This window comes from Cebus imitator, unplaced genomic scaffold (genome assembly GCF_001604975.1).
Source record: "Cebus imitator isolate Cc_AM_T3 unplaced genomic scaffold, Cebus_imitator-1.0 Scaffold231, whole genome shotgun sequence".
In the NCBI taxonomy this organism is placed as follows: domain Eukaryota; kingdom Metazoa; phylum Chordata; class Mammalia; order Primates; family Cebidae; genus Cebus; species Cebus imitator.
The window spans coordinates 959215-974121 of NW_016107546.1; the positions used below are offsets into that span (position 1 = coordinate 959215).

General features: G+C 36.3%; 1 protein-coding gene across 2 annotated transcripts in view; it reads right to left on the bottom strand.

Moving 5' to 3' along the window:
- AK9 (adenylate kinase 9) overlaps positions 1 to 14907 on the bottom strand; it is a 209229-nt gene that overhangs the window by 189686 nt on the left and 4636 nt on the right. For both annotated transcript variants that reach the window (XM_037727441.1, XM_017497427.2), the window contains exons 2-5: positions 7629 to 7756; positions 6333 to 6396; positions 4583 to 4635; positions 4386 to 4482 (exon numbers count right to left, since the gene is read on the bottom strand). In XM_037727441.1, coding sequence (XP_037583369.1) covers positions 4386 to 4482; positions 4583 to 4635; positions 6333 to 6396; positions 7629 to 7745 — 331 coding nt within the window. In that variant the 5' untranslated portion in view covers positions 7746 to 7756. The remainder of the gene's footprint in view (positions 1 to 4385; positions 4483 to 4582; positions 4636 to 6332; positions 6397 to 7628; positions 7757 to 14907) is intronic.

Below are 14907 nucleotides of genomic sequence, written 5' to 3' on the forward strand. Positions count from 1 at the left end.
GGGGCGCCGACAAAGCAGCCGCGCGGGGCAAAGCAGCCGCGCTGGGCAAAGCAGCGGCGCTGGCTGGCACTGGCCGGCACAGCCGCGCTGACGACCGTGGAGCACCTCTGCCCGGGAATTTCCTAGTCTGTGGGCAATAAAATCACGGCGTCCACTCACCCTCTGCGCTTTCACTGGGAGCTGCAATCCTGAGCTGTTCCTAAACGGCCATCTTGGATCCACCTTCGCCTCAACAATTCTTATGAGTGTAAGGGAGTCTTGTGCCCGAAAAGTTTGAGAACCACTATCTTAATGCAATGCCTAGAATAGCATAATAAAAAAGTTACCAAGCACCTGGAGCATGTTTATCACAATTTTTTTTTTTTTTTAATTTTTGAGATGGAGTCTTACTCTCTCACTAGGGTGCAGTGCAGTGGCATGATATTAGTTCACTGCAACCTCCACCTCCTGGGTTCAAGTGATTCTCCTGCCTCAATTTCCTGAGTAACTGGGACTACAGGTGCACACCACCATGGCCAGCTAATTTTTCTATTTTTAGTAGAGACGGGGTTTCACCATGTTGGCCAGGATGGTCTCGATTTCTTGACCTCATGGTCAGCCCTCCTCGGCCTCCCAAAGTGCTGGGATAACAGGTGCTGCACCTGGCCACAATCTTTTATTTTTAAAAAAGACCAAAAATCATCATGGTAATTCAAAACCTACTTGAATGCTTAGGCATGCACAATTTCTTTTAAGCATTTTTTTTTTAAATCACTTTACTTTCTGCTAACATTGTGTTGGGCTCTATCCAGAGAAGCAATGCTATCTAATTTAACTTAAAAAAGGCAGAAAGAAAGACCTTGTCATCTTGGTTTTGGACATATGAACTATAATCATGATTTTCTTGTCTTGCTATTAACCTTAGTGTCCAACTTGGCTTACTTAAATGCTTCTGCTACCAGGCTACAAGTTGACAGTAACCATCAAAAAGAGAAGGCTTGCTGGGAATTTGGTTAAAGACTTTCAAACTGTATTTAGCAGAGTTATAGGTTCTAAAAAATTCCTGTGGGGATGCTACAGAATGAATGAGGGGTGGTTGGGCAGAAAGGGCTTTAGGTTCCATCTCCACTGCAGCCTTTAAAATGAGCTTGTTTGTGCATGCCTAGAATGTGGCCATGTAAGCAAATGGTGAGAGTGTGGCCTCCCAGACTAAAGAAACCACTTATATCACTTTTCCTTTGCCAGCCCCCAGGACAATACCAGCATACAGGAAGTATTGGGGACTGAGGAATGCAATCAGCCAAATCCAGAATGAGAGAAACTCTACAAGTGACCTGCTTCTTTTTATAAAATTTATTTATTTAAGTTCTGAGATACATGTGCAGAACGTGCAGGTTTGTTACCTAGGTATACACATGCCATGGTGGTTTGCTGCGCCCATCAACCCATCATCTACATTGGGTATTTCTCCTACTGCTATCCCTCCCCCTGCCCCCAGCCCCCAAAAGGCCCTGGTTTATGATGTTCCCCTCCCTGTGTCCATGTGTTCTCATTGTTCAACTACTTGTGAGTGAGAAAATGCAGTGTTTGGTTTCCTGTTCCCGTGTTAGTTTGCTGAGAATGATGGTTTCCAGCTTCATCTACGTCCTTGCAAAGGACATTAACTCACCCTTTTTTATGGCTGCATAGTATTCCATGGTGTATATATGCCACATTTTCTTTATCCAGTCTATCATTGACGGGCATTTGGGTTGGTTCTAAGTCTTTGCTATTGTGAACAGTGCTGCATTAAACATACGTGTACATGTGTCTTCATAGTAGAATGATTTATAATCCTTTGGGTATATACCCAGTAATGGGATTGCTGACTCAAATGTTATTTCTGGTTCTAGATACTTGAGGAATTGCCATACTGTCTTCCACAATGGTTGAACTAAATTACACTCCCGCCAACAGTGTAAAAGCATTCCTATTTTTCCACATCCTCTCCAGCATCTGTTTTTTCCTGACTTTTTAATAATCTCCACTCTAACTGGTGTGAGATGGGATCTCAATGTGGTTTTGATTTGCATTTCTCTAATGACCAGTGATGATGAGATTTTTTCACGTTTGTTGGCTGCATAAATGTCTTCTTTTGAGAAGCGTCTGTTCATATCCTTTGCCCACCTTTTGATGGGGTTGTTTGTTTTTTCTCGTAAATTTGTTTAAGTTCTTTGTAGATTCTGGATATTAGTCCTTTGTCAGATGGATAGATTGCAAAAATTTTCTCCCATTCTATAGATTGTCTGTTCACTCCAATGATAGTTTCTTTTGTGGTGTAGAAGCTCTTTAGTTTAATTAGGCCCCATTTGTCAATTTTAGCTTTTGTTGCCATTGCTTTTGGTGTTTTAGTCATGAAGTCTTTGTCCATGCCTATGTCCTGAATGGTATTACCCAGGTTTTCTTCTAGGGTTTTTATGGTTTTAGGTCATTCCTTCAACAGAGAAGACACAAGAAGATAGAAAGAAGTAGGGGAAACTTAAAGAGACTTGAGACATACCAGTCACTTGCAATATCTGAAACCTGGTTAGATCCTGCTTAAAAAAAAAAAAAATCAACTAAAAAGCATCTATGAGGTATTTAGTGAAATGACCGCAGACTGGTTAGCAGATGATATCAAGGAATTACAATTAATTTTTAGGTGGGATAATGGTAATGTGTTAATAGTTTAAGAGTCCTCATCTCTTAGAGATACAAATGGAACATTTTACAGATGAACTGATATGAATTAGCTTAAAAATAGCATAGGTTGAGAGAAGGCAGTAAGTAGAGGTGTAGATGAAATGAGATTAGACTAGAGCTGGTTTTGGACATATGCCAAACCTGGGTGGTAGAGTCATGTGGAAGAATCTCTATACTTCTCTATTTTTGTTTGAACTATTTTCTAATAAGAATTTTAAAACACCTAATAAGAATTCTAAAACATTATGAACACCATGAGAGGTACAACTGAATTTCTTTTTCTTTGTGTTTTTTCTTTCTCCTTTTGCTAATACTTATAATTTATGCCATCTTTTTTCTAGCCATGTAAATCAATCTAAATTTATAAAGAGGTAAGGGAGGTTAACAAATAGGTATTTACTTGCCTACCTATATACATATTTCTGTTTCAGATACTATGCTTTCTGAGGTTATTTATTGACCTAATCTGGAATTCTGTGATTCCTGTTTGCATTTTTAGTTAACCAGCCTTCCATATTCTAGATATTTTGCCCAAGGTCATCCTGTTTATCACTGCTGAACAAATAGGTAATAAGTGGATAGATAGGTAGGCAGTTTATAGGCAAATCTTACCTATCTACTTATAATTTATTTATAATCCATACATATGAATATATATGTTATATATATAAAATGGATATACATATATATGTATTTTCATATATATATGTATTTCCATATATATATATATATATATATATATATCTCCATATAGAGATCTGTCTACATATGTGGATAGATATGGGACATTCTATGTATTCTCTCTCTATACATATGATCTATGTGAAGAGGTATTTTTCTATCTATAGATGAAGATCAATAAATACAGTTTGACAAGGCTGCTTTTGCTGCTTCCATCATTGATTTGCTTTGGCAGTTATGGTTTTTACTTTCCTGTATTTTTATTCTTGCATTCTTAATAGTTTCAATGTCCTCTTCTAACTTGCTGAGAATATAAAGCAACTTTTTAAATTTTTATTTTTTCATTCAATAAATCCTATTTCAGGTGGATGATTTTATCCCAAACTTGTCTTTATTCTTCTCTTCTTTTGCAGAGGTCTTAGAGTTTGCTCTTTTCTTTTTAATCATTTTGAGCTTCAGTGGTCTTTGTCTTGATAAATTAGATCCAAAGCCCTTGCTCAGCATCCATTTGAGTGCTGGGAGAGGTTTCAGGTCCAGAGTCAGAGGCCAGAGTGGATGAACAGGTTGAAGCCTGACACTATCTGGAGCTCAAGAGCAAGCTGGTGCCATTTCACTTTCCATTCCTGCCTTGTAAGTGTGGATTAATGCAGAGAACCCTAGCCACTCTCAGAACTTAGCGATATAACCCAGGGTGTATGGGAAAACATTCAGCAGAGTTAGCAGTGCTGCAAGATGGACCACAGCAGATTTCTGATGCTTTTATTGGATAACACAATGTTAAAGAAGATTGGGTCATATAAACTTATTTTTTAAACAAATGTACAATCTGGGATATAAAATCAAACAAGCAAATAAAACCATCTGAACTGCTCAACTGAATATAGACACTGAGATTCCTATGCTAAGGCAAAAGAAAAGGCAACTCCAGAAACTATTTGTGCCTCAGGTAAAGCATGAGTTTTAAGGCTGCTTTGTGGGCTGTAAATGTGTTAAAATAAACATACCAAAGTGACAGACTTCTGGGGAATTGAGCTTCTCCAACATTAGCTTTATGACAAGTTCATCTGGAATGCTTTGACCGCTGATCAACATTGACTGCAACTAAGGACAAGCATAGATATTGTACATTACTATATAATATATCTATGAAACAGAGCTTTTTTTTGTAATCATAGTTACTTTGATATTTAGATTTGTTTACCATAACTCCTAATTCGGTTTCAGCAGCAATGTGTTCTTCCAAAATTGGCAAAGCTAAAACATGAATTCAAAATATTAATACAGACTGATATTAGGATCGCCAAAATAAGAAACACTTTCTAGTGTCTTGTAACTGATAACAAAGATTAACATTTGTGCATCACTTTATAGTTTACAATGCAAAAGCCTAAAAAAAGCAGAAGCAGCAGAATGTATTCCATAGAGAACTTGTCTCTGCCACTTACTAGCTTAAAAATCTTGAAGAAGCAGATATGGTGACTCATGCCTGCAATCCCGGCACTTTAGGAGGCTAAGGTAGGAGGACTGCTTGAGCCTAGGAGTTTGAGACCAGCCTGGGCAACAGCGGGTGACCATATTTTTACAAAAAGTAAAAAATTAGCAGGGTGTGATGGTGCATGCCTGTAGTCCCCACTACTTAGGAAGCTGAGGTGGGGGTAACCACTTGAACCTGCAAGGGCAAGGCTGCAGAGAGCCGTGATCATGTCACTGCACTCCAGCCTGGGTGACAGAGTAAGACCCTGTCTCAAAATAAAAATTAAAAATAAAATAAAATATAAAGAATATTGAGGAAGATAACTTTGTAAACACCTCTGCATCTTGGATGCACATGTACTGTGTAGTGTACAATAGAATGTAAGGATGAAATCAGGTGGTGTATATGACAGTGATTTCTAAATCATTAAGTACAGTTACAAAAGTATGCACTGGTATTAATTAATCCAGATATTCATAACCACCCTACATTCAAAGCCCACTAGTTTTGCAGATGGTGTAAAAACAAATGAATCAAGAAATGTTAAAATGAGTAAATACTAACTAGTAAGAGAGGTCTTGAGGCTGAAATTCCAATGATTTGTTTCCTTTATAAGAGGAAATGTATCATTCCCTCATGAAGCATATCCTGGGATAGGAATGAAAGGGGCATGACCCAGGGGAAGACCCAAGAGAGTTGTTATGTCATTAGCTGTTAATAATCTATGAGATGCTTGGTATTCTTTAAGATTTCCTAGAAGTAAACTTTTTGATCAAAGAAAGAGGACAATTTTAGAGTTGCGTGTGTGTTATGTATTATAAATTGTTCTCCAAAAAAATTGTATCAGATTACAATTTTACTAATGGCATATGGAATGCCCATTTCATAACATCCTTACCAACAGTGATTGTCGTAATTGTAAAGATTCACTGCCAATTTGGTAGGCAAGTATAGATCAGTGTTATTTTAATTAACATTTATTAGAATGATGTTAAACTCTTTTTGTCTTATATTGTTTATTTTTATTTCTACTTTTATGTATTTCCTATTCATTCTTTTACTTATTTTTCTATTAGGGCACAAATAGTTTTATTAATTAAAAAATTTATACATAAAGACATCAACCCATTGTCTCATATATTGCACCTGTAATCCCAGCACTTTGGGAGGCCAAGGTGGGAAGATTGTTTGAGTCCAGGAGTTTGAAACCAGCCTGGGCAACAAAGCGAGACCCTGTCTCTACAAAAACAAAGAAAATAAAAATAAATAATTAAATTAAATATAAATTAAAAACCCAAACAGATAATATTCACTAGGTTGATAGATGGATAAACATGTGATAAAGCAAATATAGCAACATGTTAATCACAGACTACAGATGGTGGGTATATGGGTGTTCACTGTATAATTATCTCCATTTTATGCACATTTGAAAGTATTCATAATAAAATACTGGAGAAAAAAAGATAAAATTTACCTTCAACACGAATACATTTCCATGCCTGTGCTATGTGATGGGCTAATGTTGTTTTCCCAACACCCTTAAAAAGAAAAATGTTATTTAAAGCCCAATAGAACAATCACTTGCCAGTGAAACAGATATACCAATTTTTAAATATTTTATTGCTAGTTACTGTTACATCAATGTTATAAAGTAATTTTCCGATAAAAATGAAAAGTAGACCCTAGATACGTATAATTTAGTTTCTCTACTAATTCCTGCATATGCCACATCTCCTAAAGTAACATAAATAAACTTTTTAAAATTAAGTAGATAGTCCTAAAATCAGGAAGCTATACCATTATGGTATTGCACTCTTTTAACTGTCAAATTTTATAATTTTGATTATAAATCATTGTGATTATATTGGAGAGTCATCATTTTATTTCCTTTCTAAAGTTTATAATCATGACTGTTTTGACAGGCTTCCATTTAGTAATTTTGATGAGCAAAAAGATCCTTTTTAACTGACATCTTTGGAAAGTATCATACTTTAAAGATAACAGGTCATTTTGCTGAAGTAACATTTACAGCTGGTTGCTTTCACTGTTGACTTTTTAAACCCTATTATGTTTTTACAAACATAGTAAAAGTTGCTGGAACTATTTATTGGTACATGTCCAAGGGTCCACATAAAATAAGTCAAGGATGGGATCCAGTTCTTAATCTCTGCTGTTCTGGAGAGGCTCTTTAATTAACCAGCTTAGTGGCTGTCAGTAGCTCTTATCTAGAGATCCTCACTAGAACTGTCTAGAAAAGCAAACTTTATTACAACAGCCATTTTGATTTCTTCCCCTTTGTGGAAAGACAATACATAGGTCCTCTAACAAGCTGTAGGTAAAGCCTAAGGCACAGTGCCTCTCAGGATCTCATATTAACAGAACTTCCTGGCTCTTCTTGATGGTGTCCTATCTTCACATGTCCAGAGCCTCACAACAAATTGCAACGGAAGTTTTATATGCAAATCAAGTCTGAAATAACCTCAGATCACACATTACTAACAGTTGTCATGTACAGTGTTTTGGTGCGTTAATTTCCTCATAATATAAAAGCAAATTTAAATACAACCTGGGTTCCTACTCAATTATAACATATAAGAAGAAAGTTACAAATTTATAACCAATATTATGTCAGATTTTAAGTCATTTAATGAAAGCTTGTCAGGCACTCAAAAAATTAGCACAATATGTGGTTTTTATTCTTATATGGTAACTTAAAAAATTGTGATTTTAAAAATAAAAGAATTATACCAAATAATAAGAAATAACTTACTGGTTTCCCAAATACAACAAAGCAAACAGGTTTGGAAAACAAAAAATTCTTTTCAGTTTCATCTTCATCAAATATATCTGCAAAAGGATGCTCTTCTGTCTTCTCTTGAGAAGTCATGATACAAAATACTACAATAAAAAAGGGTAAGATTGTTAACTTGCCTAATTTGGTTGGAGTAGATGGCTAGGAACAACTAAAATAACCTGTGAATTTTCTTATCCCAGAAGTCATTTCTTATCCCAAAAGTCATTTCATTAAACACATGAATTTTGTCAGTAATTGTAAATAAGTTTAACTCATCTATAAAAACAATAGTAAGCTCTTAGAGACAAAAACAAAATGAAACTATATGTTGTATGAAAGAGAGCTCAAAGTGTTTCTGAAAGACTAACTTAAGGATAAAGTAAATATATATGTATAAATACATACATTTGTGTGTATTATATTAAAAACCAAATTAAAGTAAAATATGTTATATATGCACATACAACATAGGTGCACGCATAAATTTTACCAGAAATAGAAAAGGTAACGTTGGCTAATTTATTAGATTCATATTTTCATATTTTAGGAAGCTTCAGTTAATTTCATGAAGAAAACTTTTCCAAAAGTAACGTAGTTTTACATTTTTTCTTTTGTAATATTTTATAAATGTCTGTAAGAACATATATTTATTTTAAAGTTGTTTTCAGAAACCTTTTGCTATTTTGAGCTCTTAAGTGGATTTATAGGCACAGAAGCTTGAGTCCTCAATATTTTAACATGAACAGGTTTCAACTCAGTCCAACTCTTTTGGAGTCAATCAGAAATAAATAAGGTCATAAGTTTTTTATTTGTTTTTGCACAAAGACTATGTTTTGTTTTCAAGCACTTATAAACTATTTACATATTTATACTCATAAAATATATATACCCACTGAATATTTGTATTATGTAAACAGTAAAATAGCATGAGAAATATCTCTTGATCACAATAAAATATGTTAAAAATAATGATAAAAGTAGTTTTAAAAACCCCTAATTGTTGAAAATTAAAAAGAAAAAAGAAAACAATATTCTTCTAAGTATTACTGGATCAAAGAAAATTTTAAAGTGGAAATGATAAAATATTAACAAAATAATAGTATTATTAGAACTATTAAATATTTAGTTAAAATGATATAGCAAAAAGAAACAAGATAATGTTCTTTGCATACACGCACATGTATGTTCATCACACTACTCACAACAGCAAAGACATGGAATCAACCAAAATGTCCATCAGTGGTAGACTAGATAAACAAAATGTGGTACATACATGCCATGGAATACTATGCAGCCATGAAAAATAAGATCATGTCCTTTGCAGCAATATGGATGAAGCTGGAAGCCATTATCCTAAACAAACTAATGCAGGAACAGAAAACCAAATATTACATGTTCTCACTTACAAGTGGGAGCTAAATATCGAGTACACAAGGACATAAAGAAGAGAGGAAGTCAAATTGTCTCTGCCAATGACATAAACTATATCCAGAGACATGAAAAATCCTTCACCAGACATGGTGGCTGATGCCTGTAATTCCAGCACTTTAGGAGGCCAAGGAGGGCAGATCATGAGGTCAGGAACAAACCCAACCCTTTTTTGTCTCAACCCAAAAACTTCTTAAGCTGATAAACAACTTCAGCAAAGTCTCAGGATACAAAATCAATGTGCAAAAATAATAAGGATGCCTATACACCACCAATAGGCAAGCAGAGAGCCAAATCATGAAAGAAGTCTCAATCACAATTGCTACAAAGAGAATAAAATACCTTGGAATACAGCTAACAAGGGAAGTGAAGGCCCTCTTCAAGGAGAACTACAAACTGCTGCCCAAATAAATGAGAGGACACAAACAAATGGGAAAACATTCCATGCTCATGGATAGAAAGAATCAATATTATGAAAATGATCATACTGCCCAAATAATTTATAGATTCAATTCTATTTCCATTAAACTACCACTGACATTCTTCACAAAATCAGAAAAAAAACTACTTTAAAATTCATAAGGAACCAAAAAAGAGCCTGAATAGCCAAGACAATATGCATCACACTTCTCAACTTCAAACTATACTACAAGGGTACAGTAACCAAAACAGCATGGTACTGGTACAAAAACAGACACATAGACCAATGGAACAGAATAGAGATCTCAGCAATAAAACTGCATATCTAAAACTATCTCATCTTCGACAAATCTGACAAAAACAAGCAACGGGGAAAGGATTCCCTATTTAATAAATAGCACTGGGAAAAACTGGCTAGCCATATGCAGAAAATTGAAACTGGATTGTTTCCTTATACCTTATACAAAAAATTAACTCATGATGCATTAAAGACTTAAATGTAAAACCCAAAAGTATAAAAACCTTAGAAGAAAATCCAGGCAATACTATTCAGAACATAGGTATGGACAAAGATTTCATGATGAAAATGTCAAAAGCAATTTCAACAAAAGCAAAAATTGACAAATTGGATCTAATTAAACTAAAGAGCTTCTGCACAGCAAAAGAAACTATTATCAGAGTGAACAGACAACCTACAAAATGGGAGAAAACTTTTGCAACCTATCCATCTGACAAAAGCCCAATACCTACACTCTACAAGAAACTTAAATTTACAAGAAAAAATCCCAACAACCCCATTAAAAAGCGGGCAAAGGACATGTACAGTTCTCAAAAGAAGACATTTATGCAGCCAACAAACATATGAAAAAAAGCTCAACATCCATGATCACGAGGGAGAAATGCAAATAAAAACCACAATGTGATACCATTTCATACCAGTCAGAATGGCAATGTTAAAAAGTCAGGAAACAACAGATGCTGACTAGGCTGTAGAGCAATAGGAATGCTTTTACACTGTTGGTGGGAATGTAAATTAGTTCAACCATTGTTGAAGACAGTGTGGTAATTCCTCAAAGACCTAGAACCAGAAATACCATTTGACGTAGCAATCCCATTATTGAGTACATACCCAAATGAATATAAATCATTCTATTATAAAGATACATGCACACATATGTTCACTGCATCACTATTCACAATAGCAAAGACATGGAATCAACCCAAATGCCCATCAATGGTTGACTGGATAAAGAAAATGTGGTACATACACAACATGGAATACTATGCAACCACAAAAAAGAACGAGATCATGGCCTTTGCAAGGACATGGATGGAGCTAGAAGCCATTATCCTTAGCAAACTAACACAGGAACAGAAAACCAAACACTGCATCTTCTCACTTATAGGTGAGAGCTGAACAATAAGAACACATGGACACAGGGAGGGGAACAACATACTTTGGGGCCTGGTGGAGGGGCGGGGAGGGAGAGCATCAGGATAAATAGCTAATGCATGCAGAGCTTAATACCTAGATGATGGGATGATAGATTCAGCAAATCACTATGGCACGTTTACCTATGTAACAAGCCTGCATGTCCTGTACATGTATCCTGAAACTTAAAATAAAATTATTTTAAAAAAAGAAATCTACATGAAGAAACAAAATGGTAAATCTGTATAATACCAAAGATTAATATAACTTTAAAAGCGAACCTAGAAGAAAAGAGAGCGTGCTGCAAAAAGAGCAGCAATTAAACCAATAAGTGACCTTGGCAGCAATGCTGAGTTAAGAGAAACATATATTTTCAAGGTAGAATTGTATACTCAGAGAAACTGTATATCAAGAACAAGGGCAAAAATGAAGTATTTTCAGTTAGGCAAAAACAGAGTGCTAATTGCCAGCACATGTTCACTAAAGATTCTAAGGGATCCTCTTCAGGGAGAGAAAAAGCAATCCCTGTCAATAGGCCTAACACACACACACACACACACACACACACACACACACACACACATACACACACACACAGAGTGAGCAAAGTCATTGAGAAATCTAAACAAACATTTATTATACAAAACAATAATGCTTGGTTTTTGAGGTTTAAAAAGAAAACTAAGAAGTAAAATAATGGGAAATGGTAGCATACATATTGGGAGGAGGGGGCCAAAGTTAAAGCATCCTAATGCCCTTGCATTTTTCAGAGGAGTGTAAACATATTGGTTAAAGACTTTACCAGGAGTGGCAAATAAAAAAATAAAATAAAATAAAATAAAAACAAGAAAAAAAGAAAAAATCTCACTGGAGCTGGAGCTGCAGATAAAAAAATAAGACTTTATCAAATGTACATTCTCCTATCTAGGTAATGACATTAAACAGATACAGATAGTACATTTTCAGACAAACAGAAAGAGAAAGATGGAATGAGTAAAGGGGAAAAAACAGTCAAAAAAGGAGAGACAAAAATAGAAAAATTTTAAATAGGACAAATGAAAGTAAAATAAGATGGCAGAAATAAATCAGTAATGCCAGTAACTCTAGTTAAAAAGCACATTTTGACAGACTAGACTTTAAAAGTCAGGATCTTTTCACAGGCATGTTCTCTTCCTTCCTGTGTTACATCATGGACAGGTCCTATAGCTATTTAGGTGAATAATACCTTTCTTCCTGTACTAGTACCTCCTCAGGCTGAGCTGATACTCTACCCCAGTTATTGCTCTAGAAGTTAAAACGGAAGATAAAGACAGATTTTGTGGAGGGCCAGTATTGTCTTGTGAGGCATCTGCTGCAGGGTCAGGGAATATAGACTGGATAAAAGTTTACTGACATGTGGGCTCTCTCCCACAACTCATGGTTTAACATCCTGGCAAGGACACTTGGAGCCAGTCTTAATTCACTAATCATAAGGTTCCTTGAAGCTTGGAAAAAAAATAGCTTACAGTAAATGAGCTGGAAGTGCCAGAGCTGTCTTGGCATGGTGTAGAGGAAGATGTCAAAGGCTGGCAGAGGTGGCATGTTAGAATAAATTTATTATGGGATGACAAAAAACTTCTGAGATGACTCTGCTCTTTGGGATGGCCAGAAAACACTCCCTTCATTAAGGCAATAAATGAACTAGTTAAGGGGGCGCTGGCATCATTAAGAAACTCAGGGATTATATGCTTTGTAGGCCAGGGATGAAGGTAGGGGAGAAGCTGCTATGATGCTGGGTTCCCATGTGTCAGTGGGGATGACAGGTTCTGGAAGAGCAGAAGACAGGTGCAATGTAAATATAATCATGATAATGGGAAGCAAGCCCAGAAGGGAACATGTAATACAGCGATCTCTGGTGATGGTGCTAAATCATGGCATTCTTAGTGGTGAAATTAATGAGCAGTCATTGAGAGTGTTGATTAACTTACATACCTAAAAAAGATAAAGAACAAGTGCACCAAGGGTTGATGTCAGTAGCCACAGTAAAAAATCATAATTCATTGCTCAATTTTCAGTCCCAGAACCCACTTATTGAAAGGGAGATTAGAAGCCCTCAAGAGTGGGCCGTGACCTGGTTCTCATTGGACTCTGTCTTAACTGTCCTGGGAGCTGGGACAATGCACTTCTTTCTGGGCCATGGTTCCTCTTCTATAGAGTGAGGGATGGGGTGGGGCCAGGTCCCTTCAGTTTGTTCTACTGCTTTGGCATTCTATGCCTGGTCATGTTGGGGGAAGATCCAGGATGTACATTTCAGAGGAATGACCTGCTGAGAATGTCTTTGGTTAGGCATGTCTCAACAGTCTCGGACTAGTAACTTTCCTAGGTCACTATCTTGAGAGCCTTCCCCTTAAAGTCAGAAGAGGCTCAACTTGGCTCCAAGTATTTCCTAATGACTTCACCAGAGCTGGCCTACCAGCTGAGCATAGGGAAAATCTAACAAACATTCCCATTCAGATGAATTTCTTGTCCAAACTTTCATATTCTGAAGCACTTAAAACCCGCCTCACGTGGCTAGGACTTAGCCTAGGCTGGTGGATTTCTGTTCCAACAAGTTGATATCACAGTGTGATGGACAGGCCTTAACAGAAAGCAACCAGCACTACCTAAATCTCTGCTTCCCTCTCCCCAACTTGGCCAACACCAATTGAGAATAACAAAACAAACAATTATTCCCAGAACAATGAATGAATGTCTTCTTTTCTCTGTTGATATTAGTCATTCACAGTGGCTTTTAAAACTGTCATGTTTCCAAATAACTCAGTGAGTTAGGATTACAGAGATTGAATCACTGTAACTGTTTGGAAAGCAGTAAAAAATTTTGACATGAATAATAACAATAATGAAAATGAATAATAGGTAAAAAAAAGAAAGGAGTCTGCAACACTGCAAGTGTTTACAATAGTGATTTACAAATCCTTCTCTAAGAGACCCTACTAAGTGGAGAAGTATACACCGTAGAAACTGGAATATTCTTTTTCAAGAGCCGTTGGACACAGGGTCTAGCTGACACTTTCCAAATGCTATCATGGCCCCCTGTTAGAGTCAGGACAAATTGAGAGCCAGTAATAAATAAAGACTTGGCTGCAGTCTGTCTTACAGTGGATCCAATGGGTCTGTGGGATCACCCCATGGTTATTTTTCTGGTCTTTGAGAGAATAACTGGGATAGCAAATGGCAAAACCTTCACAGTGATTCCCTGCCTATGCAGTGACAGTCACTGTGGTAGAAAAGGCCAAATGGAAGCTCATGACATTGCATATTGGTTCCTCTACCCCTGGGCAAGATACCAAGAGCAAATCATTTTGAATGAAGAGTGATACCAACAACAATTTAAAAGATGTATAGTCCTGCTTATTTCTTCAGTCTTTCTTTTGTAGAAGCCAGACCGAGCACAACAGATGAGGGTAAGCTTCTGTAAATTTAACAAGCTGGAAGTCTCAGTTGCAACTGCTATGCAGATGAGGTCTTTACTAGATCGACACAGACTTTTATGTACCTAATGATATGGCAGTGTGTGCATTCTTTTCAATTTCCATCAAGAAAGAGAATCAGAAGCTATTTGTATTGACTTAGAACCGTGACAGTGAACATCCAGTCTTACCCAAGGACTCTCCTGCTGTTTGTGACAATATAGTATAAAGGGGTCTTGAACCACAATATCAGACCTAGTAAGCAGGAAGTGGCCAGTGTCCTGGATCCCCTTATAAAGATACATAAGCAGCATAAAGTGAGAGATAAACCTACAAAGATTAAAGGTCTTAGTACTTTGGTAAAGTTTTAAAAGGCCAATGGTCTGCAATATTCTGTCCAAGGTAAAGGATGGGTTACTGTACCTTGTACCTTCTACCTCTAAAAAAGAGGCACAGTATTTTGTAGGCCTCTTTAGTTTTCAAAGAGAGCATGAAGCACACTTAAGAATACTGTTTTGATGCATTT